At 39.9% G+C, this 22,282-nt stretch overlaps 2 protein-coding genes across 2 annotated transcripts in view; one reads left to right on the top strand and one right to left on the bottom strand.

Annotated features, from left to right (window-relative positions):
* Positions 1–16,353, top strand: part of lrig1 (leucine-rich repeats and immunoglobulin-like domains 1) — a 38,377-nt gene extending 22,024 nt beyond the window's left edge. Inside the window, exons 8-18 of the mRNA XM_056252825.1 lie at positions 2,483–2,626; positions 5,598–5,678; positions 8,282–8,353; positions 8,737–8,808; positions 9,533–9,696; positions 9,801–10,121; positions 11,147–11,428; positions 12,576–13,007; positions 13,108–13,239; positions 14,942–15,199; positions 15,433–16,353. Of these exons, the coding sequence (XP_056108800.1) occupies positions 2,483–2,626; positions 5,598–5,678; positions 8,282–8,353; positions 8,737–8,808; positions 9,533–9,696; positions 9,801–10,121; positions 11,147–11,428; positions 12,576–13,007; positions 13,108–13,239; positions 14,942–15,199; positions 15,433–15,620 (2,146 nt within the window). The 3' untranslated portion in view covers positions 15,621–16,353. The remainder of the gene's footprint in view (positions 1–2,482; positions 2,627–5,597; positions 5,679–8,281; positions 8,354–8,736; positions 8,809–9,532; positions 9,697–9,800; positions 10,122–11,146; positions 11,429–12,575; positions 13,008–13,107; positions 13,240–14,941; positions 15,200–15,432) is intronic.
* A 2,369-nt stretch (positions 16,354–18,722) lies between these two features.
* The window catches only part of slc25a26 (solute carrier family 25 member 26), a 63,774-nt gene continuing 60,214 nt past the window's right edge, over positions 18,723–22,282 (bottom strand). The window contains 1 exon segment of the mRNA XM_056252819.1: positions 18,723–18,872. Coding sequence (XP_056108794.1) covers positions 18,776–18,872 — 97 coding nt within the window. The 3' untranslated portion in view covers positions 18,723–18,775.

The raw sequence follows: 22,282 nt of genomic DNA, 5'->3' as shown, positions 1-22,282 counted from the left end.
AGAGAATTTTATATCAATTTATTTGAATATAGCCTTCATAATTAATCATTTTTATTTGTTGTCGCAAAATATGTACGTTAGTGTGATAAACAATCGGAACCAGTATGGTAATTGCTTCCGGCCAGAGCAAAATTGCCGTGAGGTGCGGAGGTGACGCGGGCATTTTGTACAGCGGTTGACCGGTCTGAACCTTGGGAAAATGGGAAAGTGCAAATTCAAGCCAAAGTGGCTGGAAAATGAAAATTGTAAGACATGGTTGCAGGGTTTGTAAAAAAGTGTTTAAGTTGGGGACAATGGGAATCGGCGCCGTAAAATCGATTTAAATAGAATTTTCACGTAAATAAATACATAGATCCAACTATTTTATGTATGTACTTTAATAATCCAGTGTCAGAACTTTTGCCAAGCGTGTCAGAGGTCCTGGGTTCTAATCCGCCCTAAGAAGTAGGTTTTTTCCCCTCATCAAAACCGATTGTTTATCAGTGGTTGTATATCAAGCAGGGACACGTTTGTGTGCATTATGTTTTGTGATTTCGCCGTAACGAATAGACGAGCACTTTGGTCACTTGATTTCAAAAATAACTCATTTCAGATCGCCTCTTATTTAACAAACGAACGAAATGAATGCTCTGCTAGAGTTAAAGGGATAGTTCGGCCAAAAATGATATTTAACACATCCATTACTCACCCTCAAGCCGTTCGAGATGCATATGTCAATCTTGTTTCAGACGAACACATTTTCAGTTATTTTAGAAAATGTCTTAGACCCTTCAGTGGATACAATGTGAAGCAATGGGGTCCACCTCCAGGAACCGTCGTGACGTAGAACGAACGCGCCTGCGCAGCCAGAGAGCAGAGCAAAACAACGTCTACGTCACGACGGTTCCTAGGCTACGTCCTACCTCATACGCCGACTTCCATCACCCGTGAACGCGCTTCGATCGTTGCCGGAAGTCAGATATTTTCATTTATAAAGTTTTAAATATGTATATTTTTACGACAAAACCGCACGGATTACCCTCAGAAGGCCTTCGTTTATCCCCCTGGAGCCGGATTGATTACTTTTGTGAAGGATGTATGCACATTTTGGGACTTGAAGGAGGTGGACCCCATTGCTTCACATTATATCCACTGAAGGGTCTAAGACATTTTCTAAAATAACTGAAAATGTGTTCGTCTGAAACAAGGTTAAATATCATTTTTGGCCGAACTATCCCTTTAACTGGAAAAATGTTATTTATTTGTATTGGTACATCTGTGACGTGAGATGTTTAAAAAATGGTGGGGACACAATCGAACCTGGCAAAAAGTGGTGGGGACATGTCCTACCCGCCCCACCCGCAAATTATGCCAATGTGTTCCAGGATATATATATATATATATATATACGTGGTTAATCATGGGTCGTGTATGGCATTAAAACATTTAAAAATGGCATTAAAAAAGCATTAAAAAGGCATTTAATTTCATTTGAAGATACCTGCAGAAACCCTGGCCAAAGCTGAATTTTCAGCATCATTACTCCTGTCTTCATGATCCTTCAAAAATCATTCTAATATGCGGATTTGGTCTTCAAGTAACACTTTTTTTATTATTATTATCAATGTTGAAAACAGTTGTGCTGCTTCATATTTTTGTGAAAACATTATAAATTTTTTTTTTTCAGGATTCTTGATGAATAGAAAAATCAAAAGAACAGCATTTATTTGAAACGGAAATTTTTTGTAACATTGTAAATGTCTTTACCGTCACTTTTGATCAGATTAATGCATCCTTGCTGAATAAATCTAATTTCGTGAAACAAAATCTAACTTACACCAAACTTTTGAACGATAGTGTATATAACAGAATATAATCTACAAGAGGATTATTGTTCAAATTTGACGCCTGGTAAAAAACAACAACATGTAATCGCACCCAATCTTTACATTACACGAATGCATTTGTCCGCAGTATCACCTACTGCACTAAACGCACAGCACTCCTCGTCTTGCTGTAGATAAGCTCTGTTTATCCCCTAATGATGCACGGGATTGCCAGCGCTTAGGAGCTCAGCACCGTTTTCACTCATCTCTCCTGATGCTAGTTAAAGAAAACAGCGTAATCCTCCACGTATATGTCTGCCAAGTGTTACACAGAGATCTGTACCTGAGTGAAAGTGATCTTATCTGGGTGAATGTGTGTATACACTGCGCAGTCCTGTCAAGCGTATTGTGCGATATCTTCCTCTAGCTAACACTCTTGTCCGTTGTGGGGGTAACCAGGCTTTATTGGTAGGGCATGTTGACTGTTGTATCAGCTGAGTGGTCCGCCATGATTTTGCAGATAGGTTTATGACATGGCTGTTATTGCATTGTGGACGAGACTGCCTGATGAGACATCAACCTTCTGTGATAAACATTGAAAAAGCTAATCGAGGATACTATAATATGGACATGCAAAAGTTGAACACAGTTCTTGTTTGTTTTCCATTTTTTTTCAGGAACCTGTCCTATAATAACCTGACGAAGCTGTCTGAGGGTAGTTTTGCCAAGCTGGTGAATTTGATCTCGCTGCGTTTGGGACACAATTCCATCATTCACATCACGGAGGGAGCGTTCAGAGGCCTTAGTTCCCTGCGTACGCTGTAAGTGTTCTTACCCTGTGAGGAAACCTCTGGGATCCTGAACTAAGACTAATCCTGCATGTGAAAAACACTTGATAGTGTCAAAGCTGTGGCACAGTGGTTTGGAAGTCTACATGCCAAACCATTACGCCACTGCTCTGTCACACTGAGTCACGGTGCTCGTATGGGGGAAGCAGGTTCAAGTCCGTTCTGCCCTGATCACATTGCTCTTTTTTTCTACCCAGTAATTTAAGTCTTTAAATAAAAAATAAAATGGTAACCAACACAGAAAATAAAATAAATAAAAATGACAAAATACTAAAGAAAAACCGATAAAATATAATAAAAAATTGTAAAAATATACGTAGAAATAAGAGTCCTGCCTGTCAAAAAATGATAAAAAAAAAAAAGCCTACATATGCACGTGTGTCAGTAACACACCTTCCCCATTGAAATCAATCGTTCTAGACAGTGTTTCCCTTCATGAAATGGTTACACAAAACAGTCTTAGTTTCTACATGAATTAAAACTGTGGCAGAAAAACGTGTTGAATGATTTAGTGGCATTTGCTAAAGTAGCTGTTAGCCATTAAGTCTGGTGAGAAAACGTTCTGGTTTCTTTTCCTCTTTGTTTCCTTGTTGGTTCCCACCAAAGTTGGATGCACATATGCTCCCTGCTCAAGGCCTCCTAGTAGAGGCAACCTCTGTTTTTTATCCCCCGCACAGTGAAAGGCATTATGGGAGACCAACTCTCCAGCCTGACTTCTATAGACACACAAAGTCTCAACCGCCACTTCATGCCCCCCTCTTTCAGTGTCTCAGAAGAGAAAAGAGAGAAGAATTCTGTCTTTACTTTCTTAGTTGAAGGCTTTTTCACAGTGGGGTGACAAGCCAAGGCACAACACGGCCCTCAGCGCTGCTGGCAGTGGGCAGAGTGTGGGGGGAAGGGGCCTGTGAAGTGCGATTGTGAGGGCCTCTGTTTTCTTTTGTTCCGTCGTTCCTTTATGTCTTACTTGCTTGATTTCCTTTATATCGTTCTCTCTCTCCCTCACTAGCTCTCTGAGCCAGTTCTAATCTAATCATGGCCTTAGTGCCTTGCTGGGGCTCCGGTTGAAAAGAAGCAGGGGAGGTTTTAATTGGTGCGCGCTTCTGGCCGGGCGAGAGAAGCCCTGGTCGGGTGTGAGAGACCAGAACCGGACCGTCTTTGAGCCGAGGAGGTGGGGGTCAGGCCTGGGGGCCTCCGCCCTTACTGTCATTAACAAGCCAGGGTCCATTCACAAGCAGCCAGCCAGAAAGAATAGGAAATTGGCAACCAAGCCTAGGCATGGAGGGAAAGTAACAGAAAGAGCCAAGGGGGCGGTCGTCAGGCTGGAGGGAACTGGCTCAATCCCTCCACCCTCTCACCTCAAAAAGACATTTATTCTTTTTCAGCGACAACAGTCTTTTTTTAATGGCATAGAAACACAGGGACCCCTTACAAAAATGGCATCAGATGGTAATTCCATGGTACTATGAGATGATTACTATTCATCAACAATAGTTTTTTACAATGTTTTGGTGGGCTTTTAATGGTATTCTTTAAAGGTGCTATCACTAGTATAGCAATGTATGAAGCACAGCTCACACAGAATTCACTTTCAAACCAAGCAACTTTCTGTTGGTCAATGTGGCGCATTTGCAAATTTATAATACAAAATCTATGTTAAATCATACTCACGTGACATTCCCGATTGCGTGGATTCCTATTGAAATGACTGGATTTCACCCACGAAAATGTACAGAACAACGGTAAACGTGACCTCACCTTATACCATTTAAAGCCCAAAGTATACATGAGTTTTGTATGCGTACAGCCAAACACACAGCCTTTCAAAGTATACTCCATTTGAGAGCGTGCGCGAACACATGCGCACTAGAACGTTGAATTCTTGTTTAGTGTCTGCGATGTGAGAATCTCTTCATCCCCTCATACAAACAGCCATCTATTGTTTGTAGTAGGTGCATGCAAAAACTGTATTCTTTGGGAAACATTTCGTTTCAGTGAAAAATGTGTTCAAAAGCATGATTATTTAAATTCGAGGAACAGGCCAGCCACATCCGTCATGTTTAGAGATTTACATCAGAAAGTCAGGGTCTTTTAGGCAGGCCGCTGGCACTGTCCAGGCTTGTTTGAGATTCGTCTGAAGCTGTTTTATGCGTATGCCCATATGCCTTTACCTGCCAACATGGTTGGTGCGGTGACTGATTCAAACGGCTGTCAGAGTGAGTATATGTGTGCAACTGTGTGAAAGAGTTGTGTTTGTGCAAGACGCTTTCAGCTGTCATGCATTATTCATGCATTGGCCTGTGCGTTGCTGCGCTCCTTAATGTCACAATTCACAAAGAAAAGAATGTGCTTGGTTGGCAGAGGGAAAGAGAGGGAGAGAAAGCAAGAAAGAGAGTGTTTGTTGGACGTTCTTGTTTTTAACCAGGTGTCCAGGGCAGCTTGTGCCACTGCTGAACATCTGTCAGCGGTTTATGGACGAGGAATTGACCCTCCGCTAAGCACCGCCTTAAAAACATTACTGACCAATCCTACCTCATTTGTTTTCTACAGAAATGATTGAAACGATGCTAAAACACTCATTCAATGTTATTTTATATACATATGAAATATATTTAAAATAAATTGAAAATGTTATATAAAAATGCATTTAGATATGTACATTTTTACAAAATTATTTAAAGAATGGCAGATAAAAGTGATTCTTCGCACTTCATTCCAGCTCACAAAAGAATATTTTCCAGAAATATAGGCTATATATATTATCCAATGTATGTATTTCACTGTATATATTTTCAAAATCACTGTTCATGGAAGTTTCCGGCACATTTCGGGGAAGATCTAAACTTTAACAACAGCAACCAAGGTGGGCGGAGCTTAGCAAATGTAAATTGTTCCATGTTCTCTGTGTCTTTCCTAATCTCTTTTTTTTTTTTTTCTCTCTCTGCAGGGAGTTGGATCACAATGACATCTCTGGCACTATTGAGGACACCAATGGGGCCTTCACTGGCCTCGAAAACCTCAACAAGCTGTGAGTGTTATGCTCTTTCCTTTCCCTCTGCACTTACATTTTTGGACATTCTTAAACCAGTTGCAACCATGACAATTGAAATCCCTAATATCCTGCTCCACAATAAACATCAGGCCACACTTTCCCAAGAAAATGTCATGTTTATTGACTCAAAAAGAAGAGGAAGCGCAGGTAACCTCAACCCGCATCTTGCACGAGGCTTATATTTTATGCAGTGCACATTTTGGGAAGGGAAGTCTTAGTGATGGAGGTCATTTGAGTTTGAGTACTGGAGCGAACGCTTTTCATCATTGACCGATAGGAGATGAGCTCTTGGCTTTGCTGTTGTGATGGAATCAGCGAGGGCATAAAAAGGGAGGCAGGCGAAGGAGGGGGGTGTGCTCACACACATCAAACGCACCGATCTGCGCCTTTTGTTATGGGAGCGGAGGTTCGCAAATCTGCGGAAGCCGCCTGTTGATGCACATCCCTCGCCAAATCCTGACAGCCACCCTGCCAGAAAGCCTATTCACCCAACCTGGGAACATGCGAGTGAGAATTAGAGATCGATGCACACAACATCAAAGTCGTTTCCATTGTTTTCTTTCTACAAGACGGGGCCATTTCTATAGTTCAAAAGTTTTAGTGGATTTTAGGGACAATTTTGACCTTTTTTTTGATAATTTTCTTGTGAATCATTTGTACGCTCCAAATATCTGCGCACAGATTCCGAATGTGTGTGACCCTGCCCATGATGTCAATGGATCCAGTTAGCATCTATTTCAATGGTTTCTATTTGGAATACTAGAGCTTTTGAATGATAGGGTTGGAAAGGAAGGCCAGGACTCGAGGCTGCCCAGAGGATGACCTGCAGATGGGTGGCTGCTTCAGGAATGGTGGGGGGGCCTGAGGAGATGAGTGGAGGTGATGTCTTAGTCTTTCAGGAGATGACAGATGCTGTCGCACACACACAGACCATCAGGCCGCTGACAGACACGGCAGAGCCACGGTTTTCTGGCCACATATTGAATAAACTAGGCGACTCAGGAAACTAAAAAATAGAAATAAAATAAAATATCTCACGGCTATAGTTATCATCATTTTTGAATCAATGCTTTATTTAATAAAGAGACATTATTGAATGGCTCTTTACTATGATACAATATTTTTTTGCACATTTATAATGACATTTCTTATACTTTATAAAACTATTTGGTAATACTTTATAGTAAGGTTTAATTTGTTCATATATATGTTAGTTAACATGCACTAACAATGAATAATAGCTCTAAAGCATTTCTTAATCTTAATTGATGTTAATTTCAAAATCTACCAATACATTTTTAAAAATCAAAAGTTGTATCTGTTAATATTATTTAATGGACCTGAGCTAAAATAACCTAACAATGAACAGTTGCATTTTTATTAACAAAGATTAATAAATATTGTAACAAATGTATTGCACATTGATAGTTAATGTGTTAACTAATGGGACCTTTATTGTAAAGCGTTTACCAATTTATTTATTTTTTATTGGTATCCATCAATAATAATTCTGCATGTTCATTTCCCCTATTTTTACATTTAGATTACCTTTGCCTTCATCGTTGATTTCTATTCTCACTAATAATTTAATTACAAAGGGAACATTGTAATCTTTAGCAAATCACTGTGAAAAATCTACAGATTTTTAACGAATCTAAGAGTACTATGATGCCTTGTAGCATTTAAAAATTTTAATTTTTACTTTATTTTTAATTTAAGGTAAATTTTAAAGCTTTTTATAGATTTATACAGATTTTTAACATTGGTCATTTATTGGCTATCAGCCATAACATGAAAATAATGATCAGACTATCATTATCAGCCGGAATCTTAATATCGGTGCATCTCTTTTTCTCTGCTGCTGTGAAGGTCATGTTTATCACAGCATGCAACAGCCCTAGACACGTCTAAAGATTGTGAGCCAATATCCGCCCATCCAAGGTCAGGAAGATCATCCCCTGATTGAAACGACAACATTGTCAAGTGTCAAATCTGGTTTATATGAGGAGGTGCTGGCTTTCATGGTGCTGACTGAGGAGTCTCAAACCCTCTTGGACAGGAAGTGCACTGATCAGGGGCTTGATTTTGGTCCAACATGCTTAAGAATGGAAATCGTGTCATCTGGGTTGGGGGTTACATCCCCGAAGGAGCCCGTTCCTCTTCGCCGTCCCGCGGTGTGTGTGTGTGTGTGTACGGCTGCTTTTGAAGAGCGAGCGGGATTAGCCTCTACAAGGGGTTTGAACCACAGCCTTGACAAGGCCACTTTTATTACTTTACAAGCCGTGTCGTCCTCCAGCCACTGAAGCTGCTTTTCATGTGACCTCGAGCTCTGGGCTCCACCTTGTCATCGCTATTAAATTCTAATAAAGATAAAAGTACGCTTTGAAGAGCTGCGCTGGGCCCCGATTCCTCACCCTCCTCCTAATCTCTACACAGTTCGGATTTCCAATCCCACAATCCCCCTCTCTTATCAGATTCAGCCCAACTAATTGTGCACTCTCTCTCTCTCTCTCTCTCTCTCTCTCTCTCTTTCTCTCTTCCCACTCCTTTATCTCGCCCTGCGTGTCTGGAAACGGCAGAACTCTGTTTGGAAACAAGATCAAGTCGGTGGCCAAGAAAGCCTTCTCGGGCCTGGAGGCTCTGGAGCACCTGTGAGTATCCCACAATGCCGTTCTGCTCTTACTGCCAAAAGTAAATGCTTAAGAGGGCTGCTAGCAATTTAATAGTGTCTTTGTAAAAGGAGAGGACGGGGTGGTTTGCAAGGCCAGCTGCTCTCGTCTCGTTAGAGCCAGCTTTAACTTGCACAGGAACACAGTTATGGAGCATATGGTCAGTTCCGTAGAAGAAATGGAATTTTTAAGCATTTCTGCAGACGCTGTAACTCCACATCTGATTTTAGGGTCTTTCCACCTTGTTCGGAGTTATCCCGTATAAAAATAGGCAAGAGATTTGCATGCGAGTGCAGCAGCTGTATGCGAACACGTCCATGCCCTCTTTTCGTCACCCCTGAGGGCCCTGTTTAATCTCTCAACAGGAACTTGGGGGAAAATGCCATCCGCTCCATCCAACCCGAGGCATTCAGCAAGATGAAGAACCTGCGTTACCTGTGAGTCCCATTAAACACGTGCTCCTTTTCACACGCACAACCACTCAGAATGTTTCTCAACATCATGAATGTTTGTCTGACAGTTAACAGTCAAATAATTGCGATTTAATACACATGCATGAACATACAAGTCATGATGAAATGTTTAGTTTCCTTTCAGGGAAATCATAGAATGCCATCACTAATGACAATTTAAATATTTATTTTAAGTGCACTTAAGTCCACTTTACTTTTTTTTTTTTAAAGAAATTTTTATCTTTTATAAAAGAAATGATCAGTTTCCACAAAAATATTAAGCAGCACAACTGTTTTCAACATTAATGATAATGAGAAATGTTTTTTGAGCATCAAATCAGCATATTAGAATGATTTCTAAAATGATCATGTGACGCTGAAAATTCATCTTTGACATCACAGGAATAAATTACATTTTAAGATATATAGAAATTTACTGTATTTTTGAAAAAATAAAATGCAGCCTTGGTGACTTCAAAAAATCTTACCAACCCCAAACCTTTGAACAGAATACCGTTCTTAAACAGAGATTTTTAATAACTTTATTTATACATATATTTTTTTTTAATATTTGACATTATGCTTGTATTAAATTGGCCATTTTTTTGGATGCTACTACCGGTATGTGACGACATGTGCACAATAATTCAATTCTGTCAAATCATCTCCATCAGGCTGAGGCTCTTTCTTTCGTCCCCTCTTTCTGCAGTCATATTCAGAGTGATAGTTTTCTGTGCGACTGCCAGCTGGACTGGTTTCCGGAGTGGCTGGTGACACGAGGGCTGCAGCCGGGCGTTCAGGCCACATGTGCCCACCCAGAGAACTTAAAGGGCACCAGCATCTACCAGGCTCCACCACAGAGCTTTGTTTGTCGTAAGCAGTGCTATATCCTACATCCATAGTCTATGACAAACAAACAAGAAAGAACTTAATCTTGAGATGGGTTCAAATGTGTCTATGCATCGACTTCCTTCCAGACGATCTTCCCAAACCCAAGATCACAGTCCACCCTGTCACCACGGCAGCAGTATTGGGCAAAGACGTGCGTCTGACCTGCACGGCTGCCAGCAGTAGCAGCTCACCCATGACCTTCACCTGGCGCAAGGACCAGGAGACGCTACGCCAAGCTGAGGTGGAGAACTTCGCCCATGTGCGGGCCAGTGACGGAGGGGTGATGGAGTACACCACTATCCTCCACCTCCGGCACGTCACCTTCAACCATGAGGGCCGCTACCAGTGCATCATCAGTAACCACTTCGGCTCTTCCTACTCTAACAAGGCCCGCGTCACCGTAAACGGTACATTTAACACACCTAAACTACATAGCTGTACGTTTCAGTTTGACCATCAGTCATGCCATTTGCCCAAAATGCCCATCATGCAAAGATCTTTTGTTCCAATGGAAGAATTTAATTGTTAAACAAATAATTGCAATTAATGATTTCATTGCTTTTTAAATGTCAGTGTATGCTTAATACACAATAGTCATTCATTAACTTTTGAACTTAACAAAAATATATCATCTCTTTAAAGGCTTAAAATATTTGTTTAATAATACATATTATACATATAATTTAAATTTATAAATATAATAATTTAAAATATTTAAAATTATATTATTTTTATTTTAAATGTTTTATAAATATTTTTGGGTCTAGTTTAGTTCAGTTTCATTTGTAATAATGGATTTTTCCAAACCCTGAATATTATATATTATTTTAGTAATATGTTATGAATTAAAGTTGTTTATATAATGTACATAATATTTATATAATATTATACATACTTATTATAATATATAATGTTATATATGTATGTTTATATATTTATATAATATAATAATGTTTATATATTTAAACATTACTTTATACATAAATTTATAATTCAGTCTGAAATTCTTCACTTTTAAAGGCAATTTTAAGGCTGTCTTGCGTGCAATTCTTTAAACGTACAAATCACACCAGTTCCCATCATGCACCATTTTCTCGGAGCTTTTCTTTCAGTGAAAGCATAGTTTGAATGTTCAAACCCAATTTTGCTGGTACAATTCAGGCCAAACTGTGCCGCTAGAACTTGGGAAGTTTTTAGCTTCTCTGCTGCTAGCAGTGCACTTAGATTACATGCCTTGTCAGTTGGAGCAACAGATGCAAATTGATTGTCCTGAGGCATTTTTGGTTTCATGCCCGTCCAAATCAAGCCATTTCCCATCACCAATTGAGTTAGTCACAGCTATGAATGCTAGGCTTGTTTGGTGCTGATGCAGCAACATTATGTGAATAATCCTTGCTAGGGCTAATTTCCCTTTGCTTTTCTATGCGCACAGTGCTGCCTTCATTCGTCAAGACCCCACGCGACATCACGATCCGCACGGGGACGAAGGCGCGGTTGGAGTGCGCGGCCGAAGGGCATCCGACTCCCCAGGTGGCGTGGCAGAAAGATGGTGGTACGGATTTCCCTGCCGCCCGAGAGCGCCGCATGCGTGTGATGCCTGATGATGATGTCTTCTTCATCATGGACGTGAAGCCTGAGGATATGGGCGTGTACAGCTGCACGGCCAAAAACACGGCGGGCATGATCTCCGCCAATGTCACTCTGACAGTGCTAGGTAAGGTCATTTTTGTAATATTTACATTATGGAATTTAGTTTTGTTTATTAAGCTGTTTGGAGTTTTGCCAACCGCTGCTTAGTTCTACTTAGGAATGTTTTTTTTCTTTCCCCGTCTGAAGCAGCTGGGCTTTATGTGCTGGTTGAAGGTGAAAGGTCAGGAAAGAGGTCACAGGCAGTAGAGGAAGTGCTGAGGGCTCACATAGTGGTATTTTGGAGTGTTTCTGAGCTCTCGACTGAGTAATTGCTTGACAGAAACAGTGAAATGCTCATTTTAGTGAGGACATTATGTGGTATAATCGACCTAAACTGGGCTTTGTTTTTGATTCACTAAAAAGAATTGACTCGAGAGTCAATCGTTTCATGAATCTGACTTCATGCTGCTTGCACTGGAAAAAAAATTCAGTTCACAAGAGTCATTCATTTGGTAATAAGACTACACTGGTGATGTATGTTTTTGATTCATTAAAAATAATTGACTCGAGTCAATTGTTTCCCATACTGCTCGCATTGGAAAGTCATTCATTTGGAAATACGACTACACTGGTGATGTATGTTTTTGATTCACTAAAAAGTTCACAAGAGTCATTTGTTCAGGATTTGGACTACACTTGGTCACACATGCTTTTCATTCTCTAAAACGAATCAGTTCAGAAGCATCATTCATTTGGAAATCCGACTACAGTGGTCCCACTGTATATTTTTGATTAACTGAAAATCACTCATTCATCAGGAATTGGACAATGCTGATTCTGCTTTGTGGTTGTTGTTTTTTCACTGAAAAGAACCAGTTCAAAGGAATATTTTTTTTTAGAAATCAGTCAAATGGGTCCTGCTGTATTTATTCACAAAAAAATGAACTAATTCGCCGAGTCATTTGTTCAGAAATCAGACTTTTTTTTATTTTTTATATGGAACTGATATCCATAATGCTAGTGTGGTCCTTAAAGTTGTCAAAATACAATTTAAGCAGATTTAAAATGTACGTTTTCCAAAAAGATTTTTTTTTGTCCAATACAATTACGATTCGCAGCTGTGACATGAACTAATCCCCAATGTCGAGGCATTTAAGGAATTTTAAGTACTTGGACAAATTTACTCATGTCCGTATGTAATTCAATAACTATTCCCTGTAATCTTCCTGCAGAGACCCCTCATCTGGCACAGGAAATGGAGGATAGAAATGTGGTGGTGGGCGAAACTGTTGCATTGCAGTGCAAGGCTTTAGGCAGCCCACCTCCTCGCATCACCTGGCTAAAGGGGGAGGAGCCTCTTCGTCCCAGCGACCGTCACCACTTCACTCCAGGGAATCAGCTCTTGGTGATCGGCACCACCACCTTTGAGGATGCAGGACGCTACACGTGTGTCATGTCCAACACCCTCGGCACAGAGCGAGCTCACTGCCAGCTCAGTGTTTACCAGCGATACGAGGACTGCGCACCTTTTACAAGTCCCAGCACTGTTACTGTTGGAATCATTGTCATAGCTGTGGTGACCAGTATTGTGGTGACATCACTAGTTTGGGTGTGTATTATCTACCAGACGAGGAAGAAGAGCGAGGAGTGCAGTGTAAACACAGGTGCGTATATTCACACAGATTTAGTTTGTTTGTTTAGGGCTCAGAATGTTTTTGTTTTTACAAGACTTTTATTTAAAACCTTTGCTCTTGCCTTTTATAGACGAGACAATTGTCCCTCCTGATGTCCCCAGTTACCTGTCCTCTCAGGGCACTTTATCAGAGAGACAGGATGTGTGTATACGAGTGGAGTCCAATGGCGGATCTCAACCCAACGGACACATAGAAAACAATGGTACAGTATCCACGCTTCTCTTGTAGATCCAGACAGAATCTTCTGACCTTTTCTAAGCGAATTTTGAGAGAGAAAAACCTTTGGAATATATTTCAACTACGCAAAATGTGTTAAATGGAGAGTAACGACAATGGTAATATATTCTACTTGGCAGCTTAAATTATGATCAGTTCAGTCAAAAATAAGTAGAACTTTAGGAATGTATTCTTCGGAAATTTGCGAAGCTTTCTGCGGGATTCTATTATTGCAGATTCCGTTTGGGATTCTAGCTTTCTGGCTAAAACATACAATAATAATAATAATAATAATTAATACAGGATTCCCATGATCACTGAAAATCGGAAAAATCATGGAAATTTTCATGTCTCTAAAATATTAATGACTAGACATTTGTCCTTGTGAATGTAGTTTCTATAAAATGAGGGTAGAAAATGTAGTGCAGGGTTGATTGGATTATGAGATTTGGGCGATGCACTCAAATGAATGCGAGCTTGAAGTGGATTGTAAGAAAGGGGAGGGTTTAAGCGACTAAGGGTGTATTCACACCTGCCTTGTTTGTTTCGATTGAATCGAACTCTAGTTCGTTTCCCCCCTTGGTGCGGACCTTTTGGGCAGGTGTGAATACAGCAATCGAACTCGGGTGCGGACCAAACAACCGAACTGAGACCCAGCTGAAGAGGTGGTCTCGGTACGGTTCCAAACGAACTCTGGTACGGTTCGTTTACGGTGTGAACATGAACCGACCCAATTGCAAGAAAGCACTGCGCCTTTGAGTTAACAGGCTTCCGTAGTCGGAGATTTTGGCATAATGGTTTGTGTTGTTGTTGTTCAAGTGCGAAAGAGAATTCCATTCCGGCGCGCTGTCTGGCCACACGATACTGTTGCGCGTCTTTCTGCGCGTCGTGTGTGCATCATTGGAATGGAATGAATGAGTGAGTGTGTGCATCAGGACATTCACATACAGAGCGTTCTCTTTAGTCTAATCACGCATTGATGCAAAAAAAAGCTTTTGCAGTTCATATAATGTAACGATAGTTACAATACAAGGATGATGCTGCGTTAAACTGGACAAACTTAATCGCAAGCGTTAACATTGACAGCACTTGTTAGCATAAGAATCTCATTATTTGAATGTGTGAACATAGCCCCTCTATATGACTGAAAACTTTATACCTTATCCGTCTTCTGCGCAGTTTCTTCATATTGCGTTTGTACAGAATAACACAAAATTAGTCAAATAACAAATATTGCAGTACGAAATATCTCCATGCTGAGCCTTTTTTGCACTTCCTGTTTTCCCTACTTGAGAATCCTTGTCCAATGAATGGACGACCTTAGCACACGTGTGGTTTTGTTTACAAATTTTGGTTCACTTGCAAAAAGCGCAGTGTGAAAGCGAACCGTACCAAAAAAAAAAAAATTTGGTCCGGACCAAAGCAAGTGAACTATCGGACTTTCCTGGTGCGAATACACTATAAATGATTAAAAAGTCCTGCATGTGTCACTAGAGAGGTGTTCCGGTGATAGTTGATTAAACAGTACAAGGTAAAAAAATTAAACAAACATATGCATTGATTAATAGTTCACACATTTACAAAATAGATGAATAAATGTGAATTGTCATGTCATGCCAACTTTGAATGTGTCCGTTTAAATGATCTTCGCATAACATCATAAGTTAAACAAGCTTCTCTCGCTTCAGGCTATGATGTGTGTACAGACTGCCTGGAAAACGGTACAAGTTACTCCAAACACTGCAACTACCTCCCTCATGGGATAGCGCCCCCTTCAGGCCTGGAGTATCAGCAGACACACCAGACATCATTCACCACCCACAACACTGAACCACACTGCAATGGCACACCCAACGGGGTCAGGAAAGAGTGTCAAACTCCCATCTTTCCCACCAACCACGACAGGGTGACAACATCGCCCTCATCGCACCAGTTCGACCGAAAAGGTGAGAATGATGAGGGAACGGATTCATCAATCCTTTGCTCCGTGGATGTGTTTTAGATGGCCATAAATTTAAGAAGTCTCACTCATGTCCCATAAATCATTACTACTGCCATCACTTAGCGAAAACACATTTTTTTAAATGTTAGTTTTGATTGATTTATGTCATGTTGATGATTGACTTCACATTGACTTAATACAGCGATAATATTTCTTGTTTTTCCTATCCTCTTTCAGGACTGTTGGTGAATCGGTCAGACACACCTCCCTCACTTGAAGAGACCTACCATCGGCCAGTAAAGCTCCTGTCTGGGGACTGTGACATTGGGTCTGAGCTTACACAGACTCTATTACCCAACGGACACGCATATACGCCTGATGCCACCCTAAGCGAGACTGAATCCTTCGGGCGGGCCAGTGACTAACAGCGCACCATCACTCTTTTTTTTTTATTCTTTTGCACTGAGAACTGCTACCTCACACTGAGGGGCACAGACAAAGCTGCCCCCGTCTATCTGAATGCAGAATAGGGGCGTCCGGAGTTTGAAGGCGAAGCTTGAGTGGGACGATGGTGTCCCGTGCGAGCGTTAATGATGTATATATATATATAATCCTCCTCAGGGAGGCTTTGTTCACACTTCAGAAATGTGGCTTGCATTTGACGCATGCAAAATGTATGACAGAGTGCTATAACGTTGGGCTTTGAGCTGTACATAAGAGTTTTCATATATATGAATGTATGTATTCTAGAACTTTTACAAAAGAGTGTTTAACTCTATTCGCTGCATGGTGAGATCAGAGTGGTTATTTTATTTCTATTTCTTTACAGATCTCTCCTGCTTTTCCCAGTTTTATAAGCAGTGCCTTATTGCAAGATCAAAATCCACATGTTTTGTTGGGAGATGTCTGTATATTTTTCCTTTCACAAATGGGAATTTTGTCATGCACTTGAAGTTTAAATAACCCAATGATCATAATAGGCTGTCTTAAAGGAATATTCTAGGTTAATAAGATACAGGGTTCCCATGGTCAGAAAACCTGGAAATATCAGGGACTTTCTTTTCTTTTCTTTTTGATGCCTAGACAAGTAATTGAATTTTTACAAAATCTTCAAAATTCATAGAAACGATCAAATGTTTTGGGGGTCTGTAATATTTTAGTTTTAGGCTTAGGGGTTTTAATACTTTTATTCAGCAAGGATGCTTTAAATTGAACAAGTGACCTTTCAATTAAATGCTGTTCATTTGAAGGTTCTATTCATCATATAATCTTTAAACAAGTATCAAGCTTTCAAAATATATTAAAAGAGAAGTCAAATTGCAATTTCACAATACAGTTTCTGTATTTAACTATTTTACTGTATTTATGTGCTTTGGTAAGCATTGAGACTTGTATTTAAATATTTTATAACATTCAAAAAAATATTACGAACCCCAAACTTTTGAACGGTAGATTAAGTTTGTCTTAATTTATATTTTTGAGGGAATTATTTATATATATATATATATATATATATATATATATATATATATATATATATATATATATATACACACACACACTGTATGTTTGAGTAATGATGATAGATTTCACAAAGCTGTGTTGTGGGTAACTTTCCCACACCTTTTACCAAAATCATGGAAATTCACTGATAAAAGGTGTGGGAAAGTTAATTTCTCCCCACAACACAGCTATGTGTCTTTACCACAAAATGAATTGCAATTCATACTTCAGTTTGCAAAAACTATGTGTACACAAAAAGGGCAGACAAAGACAAGTATTGTATTTGTCATCACTAACTGGTGTTTAACCTGGAATATTCCTTTGTCAGATTATATGTATGTTCTGGTCTGTGATGAAGGAAAAGCTCGGCATTGAAATTTCAGGTCCGTTGTGGTACAGAAATGGCAAATATTGGCGTATGGGAAATGTAAGCACTTTGAGGACTCGTATAACACATGAATTGAACATTTTTACAGCCTGAAATTCTAATGCAATCGAGGCTCTTCCGTTATCAAAGGTACATGGCACCTAAAGCTGCTTCACTCACCTACCTGTGGTATTTAAACCCAATTTTAAAATGTATTTGTTGACCGCCTTTTTTTAACATTTGGGAAAATAACAAATTATCCAACAATTAACATTTAGAGAGATTTGTTCTTACTGACTTTTAACTAACAGAAAAGCCGAATGCTGCCAAATCACGAAAGGGAAAAAAACTCAAGCTACGTGTGCTGGGCTTCAGGGTCTTCCTTCAACCACACAGAATGTCTACATGTAAAGGAAAAAAAAAACGGGAATAAGTGAACCCCCTCATCAGCTAAGCTCTCACAGTCTCAGGACTAAAGCAACTAATGCTAAGCTACATGTTGTCTTTGTTGGTTAGCCTGGGCCAAACTGGTTCATGCCAACAGCCAAGGTTTTTAGGCCAAATAATGAAACATCTCTACTACTAAACTAGGGGAAAGTTTTGTAAGGTTCGATAACAGCAAATGCCAGTTTAACCCCCAAAAGTTGAAATTGACCATAGCGGTACTTTGATACTGTGGGCAACTGGTGAACTGTGTAATCTAGCTCTGCGAAGAACCTCACTAGTTCACATCTGTTAACTCTACAGATGTGTGGCTCATACCAGATTAATTTATTGAAATGAACTCTAATCACAGCTGTTCACCCACATGGCTAAAACTGTTGAAGTGTCAAAATGACAAGTGTTTATTAAAGTCACGTGTTGCTCTTTTACTCCCTCTGGTTTGTGTCTTTATTTTGACGCAGTGGTTGAAAATACTTCGCATGAATAGGTTAAGTTAGTGCCCCCTCACATTTGTTTTAAGAAACCCAAAACCAACTAAATCACAGAAATCGCTGTAATGATTTTGTTGAACTCATTCCTGTGTATTGTTTGGACAGAAAGCGCATACCAGTGTAAGGTGGTTGCCCACTGTTTCAGTATTGTATTGTACTTGTGCCCCAAGCTTCATGACAGGTCAGACAAACATTCACACCTGTGGACTAATCCGTTTTTTCAGCTAATAATAGTAAAGCAGGTAGAGCAACTATCTTAAGCTTAAGGATCAAAGTCTAGACTCGACATGTAATGATAATCCACTGCAATAATATTGGTTACGCATTTGAACTTGTTACCAATTAGTGCATTCATGACTGAAGCGCATAAAGGACCGGCGCAGTCATGTTGTAATACAAATAGCCAATTCATTTTTGCAAAAAAAAAACTTTTTTAATCGATTCACATAGGTTTGCAAAAATGACATTTGAGTTTGAACCCGATCTGTGGTGCAACATAAGTGGAATTCAGGCTGTTAAACTCAATCTGTTGTGCACCGTTGAGCAGGAATGCAAACCCCTGTGTTATGTGATCTTTTTATCCAGACACCAGGTGTCCTAGCCGTGGACTCGAGACCAGCGGTTCAAACTGGGACAGAGGGTGCGCTTCTCAGTCAGATTTGACCAACCTCCACTCATCTGCAGTGCTGGTCTCTGACCTCGTCTTGCAGTTCTGGCCGTACGGTCAGGGTTTGGGTTGAGGAATCCGACCCACACTGTTCCATGGAGAGGGTGTTTATAAAAGCGTACGGCGCACTTTCTCATATGCGCCGAGGAAAATGAAGCCTCCCATGCTGATGAACGTCACTCTCGGGATGCTGCCGGCGAACAGCCTTTAGACATGACGACAAAAACATAAAAGCAAGAGTTAGAAATAAAACTGTCAAAATCCTGAACAAAGAACTCTTACAAACCGTTTTTTTACTAAATGAAAACACACAGCACAACCGGAATAGTCCGTGAATAGTGTTGGCCAACTGATTCCTGAACGAACAACTCTTATGAACGGTTCTCTTTAGTCTGTAGTCAAAAACATGCTTACACAACTGACTGTGTTGTCTATTAAGACTTAAACCATTGTTTAATGACGTAGATGACTAGTTGTTCATATGACATGTATCTCAAGATACACAAAATGAGTTTTGTCGTAGAAATTTAATAAGATAAAAATTATGAAATATGTAAACACATTTAGCACCGTTATCAAATGTATAGTTAAGGCGAATTATTGGACTGCTTTTATCTCTGTAAACACCTTTTGCAAGAATTTTCATTTTATTATCAAAATGATATCGTTTGTCAATAGGTTTCTACAATGTTTTCAACATTTATAATAAAAATAAATGTTTCTTGAGCATCAAATCAGCATATTAGAATGATTTCTGAAGGATCATGTGACACTGAAGACTGGAGTAATGATGCTGGAAAAAATCAGCTTTACCATCACGGTTGTAACGAGTGGTTATTTCAGTCACTGTTGCCCTTCTATCAGCTCGAACCAGTCTGGCCATTCTCCTCTGACCTCTGGCATCAACAAGGCATTTCCGCCCACAGAACTGCCGCTCACTGGATGTTTTTTTCTTTTTCGGACCATTCTCTGTAAACCCTAGAGATGGTTGTGCGTGAAAATCCCAGTAGATTAGCAGTTTCTGAAATACTCAGACCAGCCCTTCTGGCACCAACAATCATGCCACGTTCAAAGTCACTCAAATCACCTTTCTTCCCCATACTGATGCTCGGTTTGAACTGCAGGAGATTGTCTTGACCATGTCTACATGCCTAAATGCACTGAGTTGCCGCCATGTGATTGGCTGCTTAGAAATTAAGTGTTAACGAGCAGTTGGACAGGTGTACCTAATAAAGTGGCCGGTGAGTGTATATATATATATATATATATATATATATATAATGCATACATCTATATGTATGTATATATGCATGTCCGTTTATGTATATACTTTACAAAATGTTCTATGACTACCTGTCAATTCAATATTAATTTTGTTAACTAGCTGCTACATCAGCAACACCAGCTTGGACGTAACTTTTTAGATTAAATTAAATTCAAAGAGCAGCATAAAATAAAACATTAGCCATGCTCGATAACACAAGCATTGGGTATTTCTCAGCTGACAGTGTGTTGTTTGACGGATTACGGAGCGTTTGAGCAGGAATGTGCAGTGTAGGGGTTGTTGATGTTGGAGAGGTTAGAGGATGCGACAGGCCATGAAAGTACTGTAGTCTCCTAAGGCTCTTTTCCACGCAGCTGCTTTTGGTATAAGCACGGGCCCCCGGGGGCCTCTCCGCATGACTGATGGCCAGATGACATCCACACACGTCCCTCCGGCTCCCAGCACACCCACAGCACTCGTGCTTGGGCTCCTTCTGCTTCCTTTCTCGTTCAGTTTCATCTTGCTCAACTCTTCTCACGGTTTCTTCTTTTTAGTCTTTCTTGAAAGTTGCTGAAATCCATGTCTTGCTCACCCAACACACCAAATTCATGCCCTGTCAAGCCATCCAAACCGACTGATTTGGAATCAGCCTCCTCGAGTCCTTCAGTGTGACACCTGTGGGGGATAATGGAGGTCGGAAAGTGGGGGTGGGCCGGATCTAAAATTAGAAATAAGGTCACGGGTGGTGTAACCTCTAATACATCAATTTTGTCAACTGCAAAGCTGTACAAGGTGCCAAGCATGTCAGGGATCTCTTGACTATTCCAGTGATTCGCAGAACTCGACGTTTCAGCATGCTTCTGCTGGGATCATGTGTTTTACAGAGAGATGCTATGTCACAGTGAGCATGTGTGTGCGGACCTGTGAGCAAACACACTCATCCTGGAACGAATTAGCAAGGACGCATTCTGACAGTTTGTCTGTGCTGCGTGGGGTTGGCATTTCAGACCACGCGCTAAAAGAGAAACGTGAAACCTCGCATGCATGCTTTGAGTCAGTTCTGACCCTATCTTCGGCAACGGAAAACACAAATATGCATCACAGGAACTTTGTATAGACTAAATGTATAGGCAACACTCAATGTTTCTTTAGAGTGGAGTAAAAATACAGATAAATAGCATAAAAACATTCAAAGCAACCAATTTAGTAGAAAGGTGCATCCACTCCATGTCGGAATTACTGTAATTACAAGATTTTGTTCACACTTTTATACAGCTTGTAATAAAATTTTTGAGAGCTCTACCTTATACCACCTGACCACTGCAATGTCATAGAGGATCATTCAAAATGGCTTCGGCTCCAGCAGTAAAATGTAGTTAAGCTGTTATTTTGCGATATTCAGTGTTATTATTCATATAACTGACTATTCTTAATGTCTAAAGTCCCCATGAAGTCAATAATTTTATTCCTTAAAACGTTTATCACCAAAATGACATATATATTAAAAAAAATTCCTTGAGAAAAAGTTTTTCGTGCCTTAAAATAGCTTGAATGTAACTCTACACCCTTGCCTCATTTAGTATCCGCGGTTCTATGAATATGCTAATTAGCCCCGCCTCCACTCACTCCCACCAGCTCAGAGATCCACTCGTTGATGATCACATCATTTCTGTGATTGGTTACAAGGTAGATTGTGATACATTCCAATTTTTTTTTTACAAATATATATATATTTTTTAAAGAATACATTCAAACTCAAATTACGCAGATTGTAGAAAGTCCACGATGTCATTTAGTATGGTAATTACGGCATGGTGTGAACGCAGTATTATTCACAAATAAATTGACTGGTTCTTTTTAGTGAACCACAAACATACAACATGACCAGTCTTATTCACTAACAACAAAAGACTCTTTATGAGTCTGTCTGAAACACTGCCCTGTATAGTTTACAATATCAGCAGAGAGATTTTTTTTTTGTTTTACATACAGTAAATTAATATTATAAATAATATAAATCAGGGAACTTTGGGAGATTTTTTTCTTCTGTTTTATCATCCAGCATGTAAATAAGCCTGATCGCAACACCAATAATAATTGCAATAATTGTATTAATTATGAAGTATTAATGCCATGCATTTTGATTTCTATTATCTTGCAATCAAACCACAAACCATCCCATTCTGCTACAAAAGGAAATGAAGATGAGCTCATTGTGACGAAATCGCCTCGCCCAGCCCTGATCTCCAGTCAGTCAGCGGTGGACGGGTCTAATAACACCCCTATTAATGGCTCTATAAACACTGCATGCTTACCAGAAGCTTACTAAAGAAGATTTCTGATCAGAGGCA

Source organism: Rhinichthys klamathensis, unplaced genomic scaffold, assembly GCF_029890125.1.
Source record: "Rhinichthys klamathensis goyatoka isolate OS25496 unplaced genomic scaffold, OSU_Roscu_1.1 h1tg000098l_1, whole genome shotgun sequence".
NCBI lineage: Eukaryota > Metazoa > Chordata > Actinopteri > Cypriniformes > Leuciscidae > Rhinichthys > Rhinichthys klamathensis.
This window is presented reverse-complemented; position numbering and strand designations above follow the sequence as displayed.